General features: G+C 39.0%; 1 protein-coding gene across 4 annotated transcripts in view; it reads right to left on the reverse strand.

Annotated features, from left to right (window-relative positions):
- The window catches only part of LOC101175303 (Nance-Horan syndrome protein), a 57,961-nt gene extending 39,619 nt beyond the window's left edge, over nucleotides 1–18,342 (reverse strand). For all 4 annotated transcript variants that reach the window (XM_023953340.1, XM_023953342.1, XM_023953341.1 and 1 more), the window contains exon 1: nucleotides 17,762–18,342. In XM_023953340.1, the coding sequence (XP_023809108.1) occupies nucleotides 17,762–18,041 (280 nt within the window). In that variant the 5' untranslated portion in view covers nucleotides 18,042–18,342. The remainder of the gene's footprint in view (nucleotides 1–17,761) is intronic.
- Between the last annotated feature and the right edge of the window lie 2,972 nt (nucleotides 18,343–21,314).

Here is a 21,314-nt window from a genome sequence, read left to right on the forward strand (position 1 = left end):
TTGCCAAGCTGGGAAGTGAATCATCTTTTTGTTAATAAGGATGTCCGGGTTGTTCCAGATGGGTGTCATTTTGCACGGTTGAATTGATGATTTTGATATTTTGAGAAATTCCCACCAGGCTGTTAAAGTGGCATTTATATTAATGCTTTTGAAACAATCCTGTTTTTTAACTGTTTGGCTAATAAATGGTAGCTGTAACAGGTTGATCTTTCCACATAACGCCTGTTCCAAGTCTAACCATGAGTTGGTTTCTGGATTATTTTTTAACCATTTTAAGATGTATTGCAATATATTTGCAAGAAAGTATTTGTGGAAGTTAGGTAATTCTAATCCTAATTCTAATTCTTGCAGGTTTGTTGTTCCATAGAAAGCTTGATATGGATGAGTCTAATGTTTTGAACCATTTTAATGGCGGTTGTGTGGGAATCATTGAGAAGAGATAATTAACCTTGGGTAAGATTTTCATTTTAACCGTGGCTACCTTGCCCATAAGTGACAGAGGCAGGTTGGTCCAGCGTGTTAGATCGTCCTGTATGCTTTTCAGTAATGGGGTGTGGTTTAGCTGCACCAGTTCTGATAGTTTGGGGGAAAAGTAGATACCCAGATATTTGATATTTCCTGTTTTAACTGGAATTGTGAGTCTTTGTTCCATATTCCTGTTGAGTGGTAATAAAACAGACTTATTCCAATTAATGGAATAGTCTGATATGGAGGAGAATTCATTTATGATCATTGCTGTTTCATTTACAGAATGTAAACTCCTTAAAAACAGTAATATGTCATCCGCATAAAAACTAATTTTATGATGGCTGTATTTGGTTTTTATTCCTATAATGCTCTCATTCTGTCTTATTGCTGCAGCTAAAGGCTCAATGAATATAGCAAAAAGAGAAAGAGAGAGTGGGCAGCCCTGTCTGGTTCCTCTTCCAAGAAAAAACCTGTTTGAATTCTGTTTATTAGTTCTAACTGATGCATTGGGGTTGTGATATAATATTTTGATCCAATTGATGAATGCTTCTCCAAAACCAAACTTATGGAGGGCGGCAACAAGGAACTTCCAATTTACTCTGTCAAAGGCTTTTTCAGCATCCAGCGATAGTACCGTCATTTCCTGGTTTTCAATGGTGGCAAAGTCTATTATATTAACTAGTCTACGGACATTATCATCCGAGTGTCTGCCTTTGATGAATCCAGTTTGGTCGAAGTGAATTATGTGAGGAGTGATTTTTTTCTATTCTCTGTGATAGTGCTTTGCAGATAATTTTTACATCTGCATTGATTAGAGAAATGGGGCGATAGCTTGAAGGACTAGTGGGATCTTTGTCTGGTTTTAGAAGAAGAATTATGTTGGCTGAGTTCATGTTAGGTGGCATTGATTGGCTCTCATTAATAGATGTGACCGTTTTATAAAATGTTGGTGCCAGTTGTTCCCAGAATTCTTTATAAAACTCAGCAGGAAAGCCGTCAGGCCCTGGTGCTTTACCATTAGGCATAAGTAACAGAGCTTCATGAAGTTCAGACAGCGAGAGCGGAGAATCTAAGTTTGTGATTTGATCCTCATTTAGCCTGGGTAGGTTTACATTATTAAGAAATGAGTCAATACTTTGCTCTGACGGATTGATCTGCGGTGTGTACAAGTTTTTATAAAAGTTTTCAAATGCGTTATTAATCTTGACCGGGTCATGAGTGACATTTCCTGTTTGGTCCGTAATAGAGGTGATTGATGATGAGCTATTACCATTACTAAATGCTAAATACGCTGCATTAATATGAATAGATTTAAATTGAGCTAACCACCAGCTGGTGTTTTGACATAAACTGTCTTTCTGTCAGAAAGAGAAACTTGGTGGGTTGAGAAAGAGATTGGTGATTCTGATTGGCTAAGGTGGAGTTTAATTGTAGCTAATGAAAAGGTATGAAGTGATGAAAACAGCTGTGCTTTTTGTAAAAAAAAAAAGAAACAATAGATCATTTGTTAATGAATGTATAAAGTTTTTTTGGGATGATTTTACTGTTGGTGTTTCATGAAGTTAAGAAATCACCAAATAGTTTCGGGAATACTCTTAGGTGATCTTTGATTTAGTTCTGGATGTTTTATCAATAGACTATTTTAAACGTCACAATACTAGGTTTTTATTAGTCCAGCCAATGTTTATCACATTTCAGAAGGACATTTGCTTAAATTTTACTTCACTTAAATTCATAAAAAGTAAAAATGCAGGAAAAATTTCCACTTTTGATCGTGATAATATAAGATATTAAATTGTGGATGTAATATCATTGGAAAACTCTCCGAGTTGGACTTTCAATCAAAATGGTAAGTGATTGATGAAAGTTGATTAGGTACTGCTAATTACAGCAAATTATTCCCTGATTAATGTTTTGGGCAGTTTTTTGCGAGACCTGGCAGTTTTTAGACCACTTTTGGGCTGGAAAGTCCTGACTGTATCTGGCATGACTGAGTGACGGAAGTACACTGAAAATGGTCGTCATTCACACGCACCTCTTGCAGTAGATGGTGAACTTCACCGTTCTGGGTTCAGACATGAAGATGCGCTTTTGGATGCTTTTGTTAAGTTTTTCAAAATAAATAAACCTGATCTCTCAATGCCATTCGTATCTTCCATACATCTAATGCTTGCATGTAGCGATGAGGCTTTGGACAGTGGCTCCTCCCAAGTTTGTGAATAATTTTTGGACAAACATCCAACAGTGGATTTGAAACACGTCAAAAGACAGGTGTGTGAATCACGCTCGGTGGGAATTAGACATGATTCAGAATAGACAGTGGGGGAATAATAAGGATTCTGTCATTGGTATGTTAAGTTATTTTATCTCCTGTCACGTTTCTTCTGCTGGGACTTTGCCTCAGTGGAGTAATCTGCTGGATAAGGTTCAACCCCCCCTCTCCATACACACACATCCAACAGATGCAAAGGAGGACCCCGTCAGAGACAAATTTGGTTAATTGCAATTCCTTTCTTTTGTAATTATTTGACTCTGTGGTACTAATTACTAGATCGTGGAATGGGAGTAAAATCTAACTGAATACTGTAATTATATTGCAGATATTGAATGGTTAGTTTCATTAAATAAAACTGAATAAATGTAATAATCTTCCCTTTTATTTTTATTCATGATACAGATTCAAAATTCTTAACTCCAAAAAATCTAGTTTAGATAAAATTGCACCAAAAAATATTGAATTCCTAAAACAACTTTTTCTTTAAATAAATATTAAAAAGTTAAAATTAAAAAAGCCATACTTTGTAAATCATACAAGAAAAGCAAAAATAAAAAAGTTTCCTTCTCTTTCATTTATTTTCAAGGGAGAAAATATGATAAAAATTAAAGCCGCTAGCGGTGTTGTATGGCCCGCAGTCGCAGGGGGTCAAATATTCGCTGAAAGCCGCTTAAATCGTTCCAACTGCAAAAACAATGTGGTCCTTGCAGTCAGTGACTGCTGCTGCGAGCCATGATGAGGGATGAGGAATAGCAGTGCGCCACTTTGCGAGCTCGCCACGCAGACGCCGTTCAAAATCTACAACTTTTAATTGCAACACTTTTTCCAGAGTAGCTTTCCGTTGATGCCCGAAAAGTTACGAGACGATCAATTAAAATTTCAAGGACGAGTTTTCGTTTGTATCTGCCGACGAAACTCCAGAGGTAGTTGTAGACTTGGGCTGGCGGCCCGTTTCTCAAATTTCGTGAAACTTGCTCGGAAAAAATGTTTTTTTCCTATGTTGTAGAAAAACGCGAAAATGGCGACATTGCAGATTTTTGCACAAAATGGCCGCCAAACTGTAGGTCGTGTGGCCGTCCCATCATGATTTCAGAACTTCCTTGTGATATCCCCAACACGTGTGTTTTGAAATAACTTTTTTTCTGCCCCATACGTTAGCGGCTGGGTAGCTCGATTAGTCAGGTGAAGGGTTACCATCCAGAGTTCGATTCCCGGAGGGGAATGAACAATGGTAACAATGTCAGGGCAATTACCATATCAATGGAGAGTAATTAACATCATTCAGTGAGGGCCCTTGGGCAAGACCCTTAACACTATTGTGTGGTTACAACAGTTAGCTACAACAGTTAGCTTACCGTCACCAAGTATGAATGAGGTCCTGAATGAATAATGCACACAATGGAAGCGCTTTGAGCGTCTGGAAAAGCGCAGATAAATCCAATGCATTATTATTATTATTATTATTATTATCATTATTATTATTATTATTATTATTATTATACATGATTTTAAGCCCATTCATATTTTTTTAAGTGTTAGCTCGCTGTGATGTCATCGTCTTCGGGGGGGGGACGTTCACTTTGTGGAAAATTCATTTTCAATGTATCCCAGGTGTGTGCACAGTTCGGTGACTTTTCGAGTATGTGGCGGGGGTCAAATTGCCGCTGAAAGGCACCTAAAACGTTCCAACTGCGAAAACAATATGGTTCTTGCAGTCAGTGACAACTGCGGGCCAAAATAACATTTTGTGACTAAAGACATGAATTATTTGGGTTTTTTTCTGGACAAACTGAAATGTAAGTGAAACCCTTTTGCATTTTTTTGGGTCCTTAAAGGTTTTACATCTGTGTTTTTAGCTAGAGCATCTAAATATTTATGTTTCAAAAGCTTTACGTTAAGCAACAAATGCTGTACCCTACTGTGTTTGGAGCGGAATTTAAACATTTACCAAATTCTGCAAGGCTTTTCCCTAAAAACAGCACAACACGTGTTTTACAAACACAATGACGTGACATTAAAAAAGCTTTCTTTAAATCTTTAGTCGATTTTGAGTTTGCTAAATGACTGAGAGCGCAGTGTAGCAGTGACGTGCGGTGAGGTTAATGGCAGATTTACAAAAATATGAACCATACTGAGTAACTTATTCACCATTTGATTGACATCAGCTAACGTGTTTTGTTCAAAATATCATATCAACATGTTTTTTTTCATAAACAAACTGCAGCATAGAAAAAAACACAAACGTTATTATCGTTATTAGCTATCACTTCTTCTAGTATTTTTTAGAGTCATAATCTCAGGGCTCACCGGCGCCCCCTAACATGAGGCACAAGAACTGCTGGCCTCACCCAGCGGCTTTTTCGCCGGCGTTTAGCGCTCAGCACAAGAAACACGTCCCTCACATACAGTTATTTATAAAAACAAGCATTGTACATCATATACATCTGCTAAATTATGTAAACTCAGCTCATATAGTACAAGTGATTGAACCGACGTACAGAGAGACAGCAGTACCGTCTGACTGCATAGGTATTGCACAATCCAAGGTGAGGTTCAGCGGGCTGGTGCCTCATCGCACATCACTTAGTATCTGAACGGCAAATGCGGAAATTCTGCGATTTTGAAAAGAAAAAACACCCAAAAATGGTACATTTAAATGGAAAATGACTGCAAAGCACAAATTACTGATTAAAGATAATAATTGAATTTATTTTTTCTCTTTTCTTCCCATAATGACAGGTGAGGCATAGCCTCACCTGCCTCTCCTGACTGCACGTCACTGCAGTATAGTATGTCTTGCATATTTGAAAAATGGTAAAACTGGGAAAGGACCAGATTCAGATGTACTTCTGTCACAGTTTTCGGTTTAATGCATCAAGTACTTGCAAACAAGTACTGGCTGCTCTTTGCGCTTAATGCAAACTGTTTTTTAAAATAAAACCTCATGGCGAGCTGCCATTGATGCAGATGGAATACAACTCAGTAAAAGCTGAACTAGAAGCTTCTTTTCCCTGTAAATCCTGCCCTCCTCTTTTCCCTCCATCTCTCCTCTAAAATACTCCTCTTCGGTAACAGCTGTGCTTGCCTGCAGCGTTGAGCTCACGCATCTCTGGTCTGTCATCCAGAGGTACATTACCACACTCATGAAGTAAGATGCAAAGCATGTCTGCAAACCCTACACATTCAAGAATTCTTTGAGTCCTGTGGCATCTCTTGCACGTTAACAGGAGCAGTATGGGCTTTACTTTTAAGGGGAATTTCAAATACATGCTAAAGTGTTTATGTGTGATATGGAAGACATGTTTAGGGTTTGGTAGGGTCTCTGATACGATCAATCGTGACACATATATGGCTAATTAGGATAACCCTGTTTCGACTGTCCTCACCTCTCAAATGCCTGCTGTGAAATTGGATTAATTTATCTAATCCCAGTACACAGTATCTGTATTAGAATTCAAGAAAACACTTTCCTAAACACAGATTTTGTTCTTGTTTGAACAGAATCAAATTTCAAGCAGAAAATGTCCCATACTGCAGAGTTATTCCTCTTTGTTTTATGTCTCCTTCCTTCAAACGTTTGCGCAGTGTGCCGGTCTGGTTGACGTTTTAAGACTGTGTTTTCTGGTAGTCCAATTAGTTGGACTGGTCTTTAAGGAGTAGTAAGGTTCTTACAAAGACAATCTGTTTCTAAGGAACTTCTTAAGAACAGCTAAGTCCTTGAAACAAGCACCGGATAGCCTCACCTAAGCTTTTCCCAACCCCAGCTGTTTTTATCTTTTGTAGTTGAGTCCATCCAGAAGCTCTTTCTCTAAAAACCATCCTTGATGCTTTGCACCTAAATCCCTAGATTATAATGTCCACTGCAAAACAGAATACTACAATATTCTCAAATCCGACTACATTGGAACAGTGTAGAAAATGCAAATATGAAAAACTAATATTATCCTTGAAATTCTAATCTAGACCAGGGCTGTTCACACTTTTTTGGCATTTGAGCGACTTTTAAGACAACAATGTCTTAAAGATCTACCTATATATATATATATATATAGAGAGAGAGAGAGAGAGAGAGAGACAGATATCTATATCTATATATAGATATATCTATATATAGATAGATAGATAGATAGATAGAGAGAGAGATAGATAGATAGATAGATAGATAGATAGATAGATAGATAGATAGATAGATAGAGAGAGAGAGAGAGAGAGAGAGAGAGAGAGAGAGAGAGAGAGAGAGAGAGAGAGAGAGAGAGAGAGAGAGAGAGAGAGAGAGAGAGAGAGAGAGAGATAGATAGATAGATAGATAGATAGATAGATAGATAGATAGATAGATAGATAGATAGATAGATAGATAGATAGATAGATAGATAGATAGATAGATAGATAGGAAAACGCTGCTGCCTTGGTGAGCTAGGAGCTTGGATCCATCGGGTGGTAACTGCGGAGGCATGCAGGGCAATCCAGGCCTCGATTAACACTCCAGTGGGCTGGAGTGGTCTTCTTCCAGGGACTTGGCATGCCGTGGGGCAAGTAGCGACTTTCTGATGACGGACAGAATTTGCGCTTAGTTCTAACAGTTATTCAAATACGCATGTGCAGTGACGCTTGTATCAGAGGATGTCCGATTGGCCGTTCTGCATGTCAAACAAATCACGTACTTCTCGGTCAGGATTTTGATTTGCTGATGGATTTTTTTTGAAGTTTTTGGTTTATTTATTTCTACTGGCCTGTGATCTACCCACATGTCCTTGAAGATCGACCGGTCGATCGCGATTGACAAAATGAGCACCCCTGATCTAGACGTCATTTTATCGTGGCATCAATCTTACCCCATCACTGTATTCTGCCAAATATCTTTTTTAAAGATCCACTCCAATGGAATTTTTTTGTAACATGTTCTTGTAACACTTTTTGGAGGATGTAGAAAAGAAGTTTTAATTTGCATTTCTGAGTGTCTTTTATTAAAATAGTGGTGAATCAGGAACAGATAAAAAAATGCAGTTTAAAAAAGCTCTCAGTTGTGACGTAGAAACTGCGACAGGTGGGTCAAAGTCTCACAGCTCTGCTCCATAGATCCATGTACTTCTTTGTTTTCTTCGTCTGAACTGGAATCTGGATCAAAACTGTACGGCTGGATAGCTCCAATATTCCTCACCGTTTTTGTTCCACCACTATTGTTGGTTGTGAGGGGCTGTAAGATAGCGGAAGAGCGTTTAAATGGATGAATCGTGGAGGCTTACTCTGCGCCTGCACTCCCACCGACAACTCAATGGTGAATTTCTGATGAACCACTTCCGCTCTGCAGAAACTAACGACACAGATTTTTTTATTTTGGCTAAAAGTGGCATACTCATTATTAAAATACCACTGGGTATGCTTTAACAATATATCAAACATGATTGGTGTGGAACTTTAATGAGTCTGTTTTCTGTTATTTTTTTTAAGCTCAACCTGTTTTATCCCTTTAGGGGTCACAGGGTTAACCAAAGCCTAACCTGGCTATTGTTGGGCGAAGGCAGGGTACACCCTGAACAGGTCACCATCCTGTTGCAGAACAACACTATCACACACCCATACACACAATCACACCAAGGGACAAAGTACAGTGATCAATCAAGCCATGAAGCATGTTTTTGGACAGTGTGGGGAAGCCGGAGTGCCCAGATAAAATACAAGTGGGGAGCATGCAAACTCTATTAAGCCAAGAGTGCTAACCGCTGCACCACTGCGCAGCCCTGTCTCAACTATAATAGCCATGAAGAGCCAATAGCTACTATATGAGTCTATCAATTCATTGAAGAACTCTTTTCACATTAGTTTAAACTGTTTTATTCTACATTCTAACTGGCTGAGGCAATGCACGTTTATGCGGCTACTTCTAATGAAAAGTCGATGTAAACGCACATAAATGTGTTTTGGGCTTCCATGTTCAAGTGCTTGCACTCCTGTGTTGCCACTCAAGTTTTTAAAGGCTGTTTAGGCTCTATCTGCAAAGTGGCCATTAAACACAAGTTAAAAGTTAAATCAGTTGGACTTTGACCAATTGGGGAGTGGGATTTGGTAGTTGTAATTGGTAAAGTCCCTTAATTCGTAGAAGTACCAACCATTTGTAAATGATCTGATCATGGAGGGCAAACCAATAGTTGAGGTGACTGTCCAGTGAGAACACCATATGCCAAAAGTGCATTCAAGAACCTGGTTTGAGCATGTTATGGAACACGCAACACATGCCCGGTGTGAACCTAGCATGAGAGAAATTAAAGTGTTGAGATGAAAACGGCGTCTTTTCTGTTCACAGGAAGCTGTCTTCACTTGCAGTTCTTTTATTTCAGGTTACTTTAAAATAAACAGCAACATTTCAGAAGATCAACATAAACCTTTGAGTAAATGCTGTCATGGCTTTTCTTTTTTTTGTTGACAGAAAATCATTGGACTTTTGTGTGGCTCTTGAAATGGTTAATTGCAGCACCAAATCTCTTTACTGTTTAAAAATAGACATATGACGCACAGAATCATCCTGTTTTGAATAGCACTTTTCATATCGTGAACTTTTCCCCATCACTTCCTGTGATGGGGCCCACGAGGGCCCTATGAGTTGGTGTTTGTACGCACCATTTAAAAATGCCCAAATAGTTTTGCAAAAATCTCAACACGCACACTAATGGCTAAAAGTTAACTCTAATGCCCTCTCATGCTGTGTCCAACATCCTTCTCTACTCACTACCTAGTGCACTACATAGTGCCTTTGCCATTTTGTAAATGAATAAATAAATAAAACTTTCTGTTAGAACTTTTAAACGCCATATTGGAATAAATAAACTAGATTAACTGCTAAACCAAAATGGCTAGATAGGATAAAAACTAAACTAAACTAAAACAACTTTTTCAACATTGGCATGTCACAGAATTTTAAGAGGTGACACAATATTAACTAATATAAAAAACAACCTGGCCTTATTGGATTTTTTAATTGTATATTTAATGCAATATTTTACTTTTATAGTTGGTTCAAACACTTGACTGTAAAAACACTATTCAAAAACATTTTATATCAAGTTTGTCTAAAAGAAAAGGTGTCTAAAAAAATAAACCAGAAGTACCAAATACAAGGCAATTTACATGTTTATTTCCTAAAAGCATTCTTCAATTGATATTGAAATTTACCAGAGTGAAAATATTATTTAAAGGAAGATTTTTACTTAAAACTGTTTCTCTGTACTCTGTACAAATAATGCACTGTATGTGCATTATTTATCTTTTTGAGTTTGTCCATCATAAATAAGCAGAAAAATCCTAAAAATGTTTGAGACCAGTAGAAAGGGTTAAGTGCCATTTGATGAATTTTGATGGATGTTATTGCCGTTGTAGAAACGGATCCACTGCTATCATCCACATCTGTGGTATGGGTGGTGTAAATGGTGTATGTTTACCTTTTTATATCAGGCAGTGGAATCACCTGAGCCAAAATTAGTAAAGAGGTAATTGGGGCATGAGAACAAACAATATGCAGTTATGATTTGACTCTCAGTGACACGAAGACTCGGAGGAGCTGAGTACCACGCATGTGTGTTTCTTGCGTGCCAAGCAGAGCTGCAGCTGGCCTGTCTTGTGTGACTGCTAACAACAACACGCAGAGCTGTCACATCATTTCCCCCCTTTCTTTTTTCACATGCCTTCCCCAACATCACTCTGTGACAGCATAAGTGGACATATGCTGAGCATCTTGCTTACTCTGTAAAACACAACTGTGCTTATTTAAAGAGAACTTGTTTTGTTGTTCCTCGTGTGACATCTCCTGAGATTCTGTGAGTAAAGCCGAACAGACAAGTAAACAAATAGTACTACAGGTAGGAAACGTATACGTTTTTCGGATTTTAAAACAACATCATAGTTGTCTCTACACAAAGACGAGTGGATGGAGATAACCTTTTTGAAATCTTTCTTTGGCATGTCAACTTTTATTCCTGCATGGTGCTTTCTAAATATAGAAGTGTCGGAAGAGGAATTTTCTCATTTATACAGAATTCAAATCTTTTAGGCAACTATTTAATCACATTAATTGAGCAGGCTGATTCTCACCGTAGGATGAGCCATTTCTACTTCTGTGCATATATTAAAGGTTTAATGGGAGGACCTTTGTGTTCGATAAAGCAGCTTACTCAGAGCGCAAAAGAACACTAGTTTTCAGAGGCAAAGGCTGACTGCCCAGAATCATCTTTTTCTCTAATACTTAGTAAATAGTTGAAATGTCAAAAAAATAAAAAAATAAAGATCCTCCAAAAGATGAAAAATTGATAGACAGGTTGGTTGGAGATTTTCTTTGGAGTCAGTGTAGCAATGGTGGCCACTCTGACTTCTAGATTGAAGCTTGTTTGAAATTCAGAATAACTGCTGTAAGGTGCAGTTTACTGTATCACCACTAGGGGTCTTGTTACGCTAGCAAGTCAGATTTTGGCTACAGTATATTGCACTTCACCTTTTACGTTCTTGCTGTTTTGGTGATTTTTTCAGTGGAACTTGCATGCTTTATTTTTTTCACAGTGCACTGGCTCTGCATGTTCTGCATTCTGATTGGCCGTTGAACTTGTCAATCAAGCTCCTCCTGTGTTTCCTGCACAAAATGCATACATCTCACCAAATCTACATAAATCTTCCATAACAAGAAAATCTTTGTTTTCATTCTGTCATACTGAACTTATTTGTCTATGAAGGTTTGAACTTACCTAACCTACTCTGCGGATTTCATCGATCAGAGGTTATTTTTCAAGAACGTAACACCTGTAATAAACGAGGGAACAGTGTACTGGTAAAAGGTTTATGCAAATATATGCCCAGCTGCAGCAGAAGACATAAGAATCTGACTTTTTTTCATTTTCATCACTGGATGGGAAACAGACGTCCAGGACACAACGCAGTGGCTCAGTTTTATTCATAAAGTTTAGCACAAACTGTGTGAGGAGCTGCAGCCCTCAAAAGTCTCAAAGGGACTATGATGGGAGAGGATCGACTAATTATTGGTTATATTTTTGAGATGTATTAGTATCACTTTTCTGACTTTTTTTCTTTGATGATCACAGAGAGAGTTATTTTTTATTCATAAATAGAGTTGTTTATTTTATTAAAAGGGCCATGAATGAATGAATGAATGAATGAATGAATGAATGAATGAATGAATGAATGAATGAATGAATTAAACTTTATTCATATAGCACTTTATACCTCCTTCAGTGTACCAAAGTACTTCACAATAAAAGAAAGACAAAATAAGTTTAAAATTAGACACATGGTCAGAGAAGAAAAAGGTTATCGTGGCCCTCACAAGAAAAAGTTTGGGGACCCCTTCTCTAGAATCCTTGTGGTGTTGGAAGATTCTTTGTTTTTCATTCAAACACCACAAGAACACAGCATGTCTCTAAGTTTGTATTTTACATGAGGTACATCAAGTCAATGGTGCAATTGGATCTAAGACGAGAACAAAATCTCCAGTTTTGAAACAAAATCTGAAAAATGTTATGTTTTAAAATATATATTAATTTTAAAATAAAATGTTTTGTCCAGATTCCATGTTATTTCTTTCTCTAATATGGTGAATTACCAAAACAGTCCAAGCATCTGCTCCTGGTCCAGCCCTTCTATCAAATTTTAGAACCCTTTGTGGCCCATGATTTGACAGGTTTGCCAAACCCCTGCTTTACACATTTTTGAGTATCAGTGAATTCCTGTCGCGGATGCCATCATTTGACACTGGAAACACAGGTCGAACGCAGCACACATTTAGAAATAAAAACTGCAGAAGCACGAGCTTCTTTTAATACTTTAATAAACTTGACTTGTTTTAAGGTCAACCACAGCTGTGTAACAACACAGGAAAAAACAAGAATTAACCTTCACTGGCAGCTACCTCAGTAGATCATTAACAAGAGTAAAACTTTCAAAAGTTTTAGTTGCAACAAAAGATTGTTTGGTTTAGAAAACTGTCGTGTAGGAAAGAAGACAGATGTGGTCAGAGCGTTCAAGGTTTTAAGGAAAAGTGGTTGGACGTGCATTATGAGAAAATGGTTTCAATTCAAAAAGTTAGCGTGAGACTATTTGAGACTGGTATGTGTTTATTGTTCAAACCATTTTTCACAAGTGTTATGAAACTAGTCAGACGTCACTGTTCAATGTTGTCTGCTGATGTGCTGTAAGCTTCAAAGGCTGCTTATAGGAGAAAGGTAGTTTCTTTTGCCGTTCCCAATAATCTTATTGAGCATTCGTCATCATTTTATTTTTCACTGTCATTTCAAATTATTATCCCGACCCTTTAATTTCATCCGTCGCTTTCATTCAGTGATCAAAATCTCCTCTCCTTCTCTCTTCTCTCCTCTCTAGCTTGTGTCTGGATGGAAATCAAAGTGCATTAAACATTAAATATGCTGTCAAGAAGCAGAAGTCTCTCCATGCTGCTGATGATGGGGAAAGTAGGACAGTGAGGAAAGAGGTTTACACAGAGAGGAGAAAGCAGAGAAAGAGGAGGACCAGAATGGACGTGGTGAAATAGAAAGAAAAGATGGGGGGTAAAGAAGAATATGCAGAAACTGGCATGATTAAGAAATATGCACCAAAGAGCATACAGAGCTTTAATTATCACGTTTTTGGATTAGGAAAAGATCTGAATTGATTCTCTAAGTAAAGACTTTGTGTGAGCTGCAACGTCAAGCCCGTCCCTGCTAATGCGACTGTGCCAGTGCAAAAACCCGCTCTCAGAGTAGAGCTGTGATCTAATGCAAAATGAATATGTTTGAAAAAAGGTTATTTTGTTGTGAGAAATAGACCTTTGGGCATCATATTTTCTTCCTGCACCCCCCCCCCCCCCTCTCTGTCCTTTCCTCTACTAATTTACCCAAAAGCTCCCTGAACAGCATTGGTTTGTGTGTGCTCCTGAAGGGATGCTGGTTGTGATCCAGACAGCAGTTTGTAAAAATGGATGACCACAGAGGAAGACTGACTCAGCTGAAAGGTCAAAGTCGGCCTCCTTCTCTTCTGTTACTATGCAGACTTGAGAGACACAGCAGTCCCCTGCTGCCAAGAGCCATACTGACACAAATTAACATTCAAAGTCAAATTCATTTGGATTACCAGGAAGAGATAAGGGCTATCACAGCCACTTCCTAATGAATCATATTTTACTCTTAAAATTCTCTTTTGACACCGCATTCATGTGCTCAGAGTCTGATGTGGAAAGATTTTGGGTAAATTTTGATTTTATATCATAAATATGTTGTGTCATTTAGTAAAAGCACTATTCCAACCTAGGTAAATCTTATGCATAGTGGTTATAACCTGGCCTGTTTGATGCAGAAAAATGCGTTTTGAGATGCCAGATATCTGTGCCCCACTGCTGCCTGATCATTTTAGTAAACATCTGAAAGCATCAAACATGCAGAGTATCAAATGCACTACTGTCACTTTAAAGGGGAACAAATGTTGACCCTCCACATATAGTTAAATATTTCAAAGACTTTTGTTTTAAACTTGGTAAATTAAAAATAATAATAAATCTATGCTTGTCTTTTCTACAAAACAAATAAATTCTTTTTCCAAAGTCATTTTTCCATCTGAACTACCACGGTTTAAATAATAAAATACTCAGAAATGCAATTTTACACTTCTTTATATATATATATATATATATATACTCCATCATCAGAAAAATGCCACAACAACATGTCAAACACACCATTTTCATTATAGGGAATCTTCAGGGTCATAAACATTTTTTGCTGCAATTGAATTTTTTAAAAATAAGTCAATTTAGCAGTCTTTTTGCATTTACTTGGTTTGCCATCTCATTTCATGTAAAAAGAAAAGCCAAGCATTAATGTGAAATAAATTTGAATGAGGCCTTTGGCTGGAACTAACCAGGTTTGTTGTTACTATGCGTGTCTTTGTGTTGAGGAGCTGCTGGAGCCATGACTGAAAGCAGATTTGACACTAGTATTTTTAGCTGTGAGTGGCTATAGGATCAGCTGTAACCAAAGCTAATAATCACAAAAACGTCCCCCTGCGATCAACCGTGATAAAGCTTTTGTGCATGCCTTTTCTGTGAATTCATTGACAAAATGTTGATCAAAAAACAACACACCGTTTTTAGGAGGCTGCATTCTGCCTCAACCAATCTTTCTTTTTTTTTAACAGTGTGTCACAAACCTTAGACGTGACAGCTAAATCTTTCCTTTTGAGCATAAAGGTCTGTATTTCAGAGTCACTGTTGCTCTGAATGTGGTCTGTGTGCATGTGTGCAACTGGAAATAATCAACCTCTTTGATCATCACCCCACAAAAGAGCTCTTCAGGTTACTAAAAAGAAATGTGAAGCTCCTTCTAATGTGGAGAAGCTGAGAAATCAGGGTTGACATATAAGCAGGGAAACATTTTGGGCTTATTCTGTTCCTCTGTTTCATGTGTTTGCATGAGGAAGCCTGTGCTCTGTCATCAGTCAACTGTGAAACCAAAGGAGGGAGAGACTTGTTGGCGAGACAACTCCTGATGAAATTGCTGATGTTGATTTTTGTACTTTGGGGGGTAAAAAAAGGGAGAAAAGATCAAATGAGAATGATTTCATTAATTTCTCTTGAATATTCATACTCTGAAACATCATCTATCTGTTGCAAAACAGTTTAGTATTGTTTTTGCCACAAGTCACATAAAAACAAGTCAATGAGCACCTAAATTCAAACTCAAATAATTTAATTCACAAAATAGTCTACAGATGGTATCAGCCACACTCAGAATAAAACTTGTTAGAATAAAACTTCTGCTTCAAAACACTAACCTTTGGTGTCAAAAAGTTTTAAAAGTCATCGTCATCTCCTAAAAATCCTAACGAAACATGTTCACGCATCTTCTTAGTGCACTTTTATTAAGCCTCACTATGTTGCTAATGGTGATTTGAAGCTGCATACCATCCGAGCTGCAGCAGATTTTATCTGCATTATTCTGAGCTACCGAGTTGTAGGTCTCCTGTCTGTTAAGCCATCCTACAGCCCATAGTGGCAAAAATACTCACTTGTGTCCTTCAGGCTTTTTGTAGAATGAAGCATCCCTGACCAAAAATTATAATCAAACAACCAAACAAGCCAAAAAGGCGAAGATGACAGACTGTTTTGACAAAAGTCCCACACAAAATATGGCTTCCCTGGCAGACACGGTCCGTCCCGGCACCACCTGAACACTTCTTCCTGCTTTGCCCATCAGACCGACATGGCAGCACATTGACTGCCGTGAATCCTGATACTCTCCAAAGACAGCTGAGAACTTTGGGGACCCTACTTCTCTGCATGTGTGCAAACACAAGTATTGTAGCACTCTGGGTTTCTGCCATGTGTTTACAAGACGGAAATCGATTCCCCCTTTGATTTCTGAATTCAATAAGTGTATCACCTGAAATCAAAGAATTCACGAAAAACAAAAAAGATGGTGTCATATGCGAGAAGCTATGTTATTTCAAATCATATTCTTTTGTTTAAAAAACACTTTAGACCTGTTGAATGGATTTAATGCACTCACACAGGCTCTGTTGTCCTGCAGATTCACACAACCCCTCACAATCCTGAATGCAGTTGCTAAGAGATAGCTGATCTCTCTTCTGCTACTGATGCAGACACAATCTTTCTGACAAATCGATAGCTTTTCTCAGATCAACAAGTGCAGCAGACGGACGGGCAGGTTGGAGTTTTTGCTTGCAGTCTCCAGAGCTTTGGCTGGCATGGAGGGTGTTCCCTGTCAGCTGTGGCTGCAGACAGACATTCATGTGTCACAGTGGAGAAGGACTTGACTAAATTGTGGCACAATTATACAGAAAGAGACCCTGCGTTTCCTTGAACATCAGAGCGTCATTCATCCAGATCTAAAGTAAACAAGATTAAATAGAGCAATAGAGGGACTGTTTTATCTAATTAGGACATGGCCGCCTCATTATGCTCCTGTGTGTGTGAAGGGTTTACATCTGAAGAGAGGAGTTCATGAGCCAACAATTGCTTTAGCGCCCCCCCCCCAACCTCCCCCAATGCTCCCTGATTCAACAAACAGGCTGGTGAGCTGAAGCAGTGAGGACCTAAACGTCTGAGATGTGTAGACTTAATGCTGAAGGGACTGCAGAGAACATAAATAATATGTGGCTGCTGTGCAGAAGGCGCGGTTACAATGCAGCCTTCCTGCCTGCCAGTCAGGATGCAGCAATCCTCGGAGTGTCTGCATGGATGATGGTGATTAGATCTTATTTATCCTGTACTGTCGACATCTGGATTCATTACAGATGCTGTGCTGGTTTCGCTGTTGGTGGGAAGGGTGGGTTTTGGCGCACGGGTGTAGCCTGTGAAAACCTGAGCCCTCGCTTTTCTCTCTCTCTCTCTCTCTGTCTCAGGCAAAAACGCGCATTTTTTTTCCAAAAGGCAAAAAACATATTTTCTACCCCAGTACCCCAACACCACCACCACCCGATCCACCCCCCCCCCCTGAAACCAGACAGACACATGAAAGAGGCCGCCTTTGTGCACCAAAGAGCGCTGCCTGAATGTGCTTCAGGTGTGCGCTACCCGCAGTGATGCTGAGCCAATGCAGCTCCGACACACGCCCCTCCGATCCGCTCCCGATGCCTGCCTGCCTGCCTGCCTGCGAGCGCACACACCGCACACACACACGCACACACACACACATGCAAACACACAGCTGGAGCGTGGTCAGTGGAACCCATGGGCGGTCAGTCCATCCTGCCCGCAGAAAAAAACGCGCCTCGCTGCTGCTGCTTCATGATTACATGTGCCGATGCTCTCCTGTGACACATTATTGAGTGGGCGCGAACGCGGCCGCTTCCACGGCATGTGTCCGCTCAGGAAAAAAAGAAGAAGGTCTGCGCCCTTCGAAGCATGAAGACGCACATGTGATGTGAATGATAAAACCCCCCTCACGGCTCATGCGTAAATCAGGAGCATCATTCCTTTCTGGTACACCCAAACACTTGCTGTGGTCTACTTACGCACTGCCTCTTTTTTGGGGTCCAGGGCACTGGCAGTCTGTTGTATCTGGCCTATTTTTTTCTGGAGATGCCAGACTCGCTGGTTGGTGCATATGATGTCGTTCTCCAGCTCCTGAAATAGGGAGCAGGCATGCCGAGCCAGGTCGGACAGCTGTCGCAAGGTCCGGGAAAGAACCACGTTGCTGATGGCACACAGGTCCTCGAAAAGCAGACCTTCATCGTTAGGGATTTGGTGTCTGCAAAGAAGCTGCGGCTCCACAATCCTTTTGGCGAATGGCATTTTGTCCGCCAAAATGATAAAGCTCGCAAGCCAAGTAGAAATCCCTGATGCCTAGAAGGAAAAGGTGAAAACAGACAACATCCAAATCTATAAATCCACGAGAAACCCGATGAGGCTCGGCCCGACCGTGCGTTATTCCCGGGCGTCAATCCAAAGTTCCCAGATTCTCCTTGAGACCCTCCATCCTGCTGCTGCTTTCTGGGGACCGCTCACATTCCCTGTGATGCGCGCACGCACGCACGCATGCACACACATGCAGCACGCAGCCAGCTCAGGTCAGCAGTGTGAGTATGCGTGTTGAGTCTGCCTCCGAGAGGAGTCAATATCTGCAGACGCAAAGGGAAGCGACGCTCCAACAGCGCGAGCGACGCGCAAAGAACACTGTGGTTTCCTGTCATGTAAGAAGTCTGGCTGCTAAGACACTGATAAAGAGACACAAACACTTGGATTTAGAGGGGTGGGAGCATCAATTTTATGCAAAAACGTGTCTTTTATTTAAAATAATCGGAAATGTTGAGCTTTTATTTGTTGGTCATCCCACTGCACTTCCTGTATCTCGGTTCTCTTCAGTAAATTGATGTATCCAGCCAGCATCTGTGGCCTGAAGAATGGTGTTTTTAAAGATAAAAGAGAAGAGTTAACATAGCAAGAAATGCAGATTTTTCAGCCATTTTAAATCTTTTACTTATTCTAGTGTCTAATGGATAATGCGTACAGTCACATTTCAAAATGTTTTATGTTACATATTAATTGTTTTACAGGCTTACATTTAGATATAACAGTCATCTGACTTTAAAAAGGCAAATAAAATGAAAAGATGGTGAAAATAATGTAAAAACTTGAACAGTTGGGATTAGTGATTGTGTTTGTTTTAGGAGACGCGCTCCAATCAAAATTGTGTTTTTTGGCATTTTTAACATATTCCTGTAGCATTTTTCTCATGATAAATAAAATGAATTTTAATATTGTATTAATAAGTATTTCTTTATTCAAAATTTTGTGAATCAGGAACAGATGAGAAAGTGCGGTTGGCAAAAGTTTGTAGTTGTGATGTAAATGCTGCCATTGCAACACACAAGCTCCCTGCTCCGCTCCATTCTGATGCATTGTAGAGAACTAGATCTATGTACATCTTCGTTTTCCTCGTCTAAGATGAAATCTGGCTCAAAATTGGATGCTTTTTGTTGTATTGGTAATATTAGGTTGGGGCTGTGAGGGGCTGTAAGCTAGCAGGAGAGAGTGTAAATAGATGGATGATGGGAAGTGGGGGCGGGCTTGAGCTGCACCAACAGTTCCACACACAACTCAGAGGCAAATTTCCTAAAAACTCCTGCTGCTCTGCAGAAACAATGTTTTAGAAAACAACACAGCTTTTTTGATTTTGGGAAAAAATAATCAAAGAGTGCTGGGAACGTTTTGAAAATAGTTTGAAAGATGACCTCAGTGGGACTTTTAGCACTTGCTGCTGTGAATGTTTTTATTTTATACAATTTCTAACCATAAACAGGTCAAGTAAAAAAAAAAGTCGAATAGAAAAAAACGGCACATTTATATGACAAGACTTTGCAAAGTATTATGTTCAGTGTGCATAAAAGCAAAGTGAAAAAACTCAAAATGACAGTTTTCCTCATGTTTGTTCAATTTTAAATGCTTCTTTAAACTATTTTCCCGTAAAATGACAACAAAAAAGTATTTCAAATACTTAATTTACAACAATCACACTTTAGCTCATAGTTTATGCTTTTGTTTGTTTGCATGTAGCCATTTAATAGGAACTTTAATTTTCCATTAACTTCACAGCAACATCAGGTTTCTTACTTTTAAAGAATGCGTGGGGTTCCTAAAGGACATGGTCTTTAAGTGGTTTTAAGTTGTTTTTAAGACTGGGATTCAAACCCCCAACCAACTGACTGAGTCCGTCAGAGGATTGCTGAGAAAAGATGATGTCTTCACCTTTATCTTCACTAGGTTCACCACAGACTGAGAGGGAAACTGTTAACTAACTGAAGATAATGATATAGATAGTAAAGGTTTTTTTTAAAAGAATCTTCGAACAAATCTTTTTACAATTACCCTTATAGAAGGGAAGCCATGACAGTGTTGTTTTTATGTTTGATTCAGGTGATAAAGATGTATTTTCCATGGAATCTTACAAGTTAGGTGAGCACTGTAGTTAGGGACGATTCAAGAAAACTATTATAGTTATTACATGCATTTATTAATAACATTTATGATTGCAGTTCATATTTTTATGGAAATGACAGAAAAAGAAAAAATAGCACAGAATTTTTTTAAATAAAACAAGGAGCTCAAAATGATGAACATGTCAGTTTGAGCCTCTCCAATTGAACACTTTTTCTCCAAATCCTCAAACTGCAAATGTGCCAGAGGGGGGTTCATCTGCAGCTGGAGCCCATTTTCAGCTAAGCTATATGGTCAGTGAATGGAGCTATTTTGCTCCTGATGGCGTGTTTCCAGAACACTAAGCCCGCTTGTTGTCCGCTTCATTCCCAGTGATTAGGCTGTAGCCTCCAGGCTTAGTCCCTATACGCTCATGTCTGCACTAAACTTGCGGCTGCAGCAAATCTGGCTGCTCAGATTGACAGCAGCCTGTCAGGGCTGTCCCTCTGTGATGTTTGGAAGACAAATGCTGGGGCTTCAAAGTTTCATGATACCAAACAGCATTTGATCAGCAGCAATGGAATCAGCAACAGCAACCCATGTGTCTTCTTAAACGTGAAAAGGAATTTTACTACAGAACAGCTTGTGCATTATTTCACTGTGACATTTTTATCAGACTCTTTTTTTAAGTTACATGCACTTCATACATACCAGTAGGCTGTTTCCCTTTTTTTGCTGGAATTATATGGTTGTATTGTTTTTTGTTTGTTTGCTTCTTCTTGGTACAACAAGGTGCCAAAAAGTCAGGAAAAACTCAAATGATTATAAATTATATGAAAAATAATTGATTTGCTGTTTTTTTTTTTTTACTTCTAATCTGTGTAAACTAAAAAGTATTCCATCATCACAATTGTCTAATAAAATATCAGAAAACTAGTTTTCTGTTTCCAGGGATAATAACTCTATTAAATGGTTGTTAGTATACTGTACTCCTTTATCAAAAGTGCAGATAAAACTTCAGGTCAAAACCTTGAACCTGCTTATGTCATTTTACTGACTGTGAGGTTAGACTTTAGACCAACACCATGTAGATTAAGACTTGTTTGTACACAAGTTTATGTTTAGTCACATGATTACATTTCAAAAGCTCAA

Source organism: Oryzias latipes, chromosome 3 (assembly GCF_002234675.1).
Source record: "Oryzias latipes chromosome 3, ASM223467v1".
Classification (NCBI taxonomy): domain Eukaryota; kingdom Metazoa; phylum Chordata; class Actinopteri; order Beloniformes; family Adrianichthyidae; genus Oryzias; species Oryzias latipes.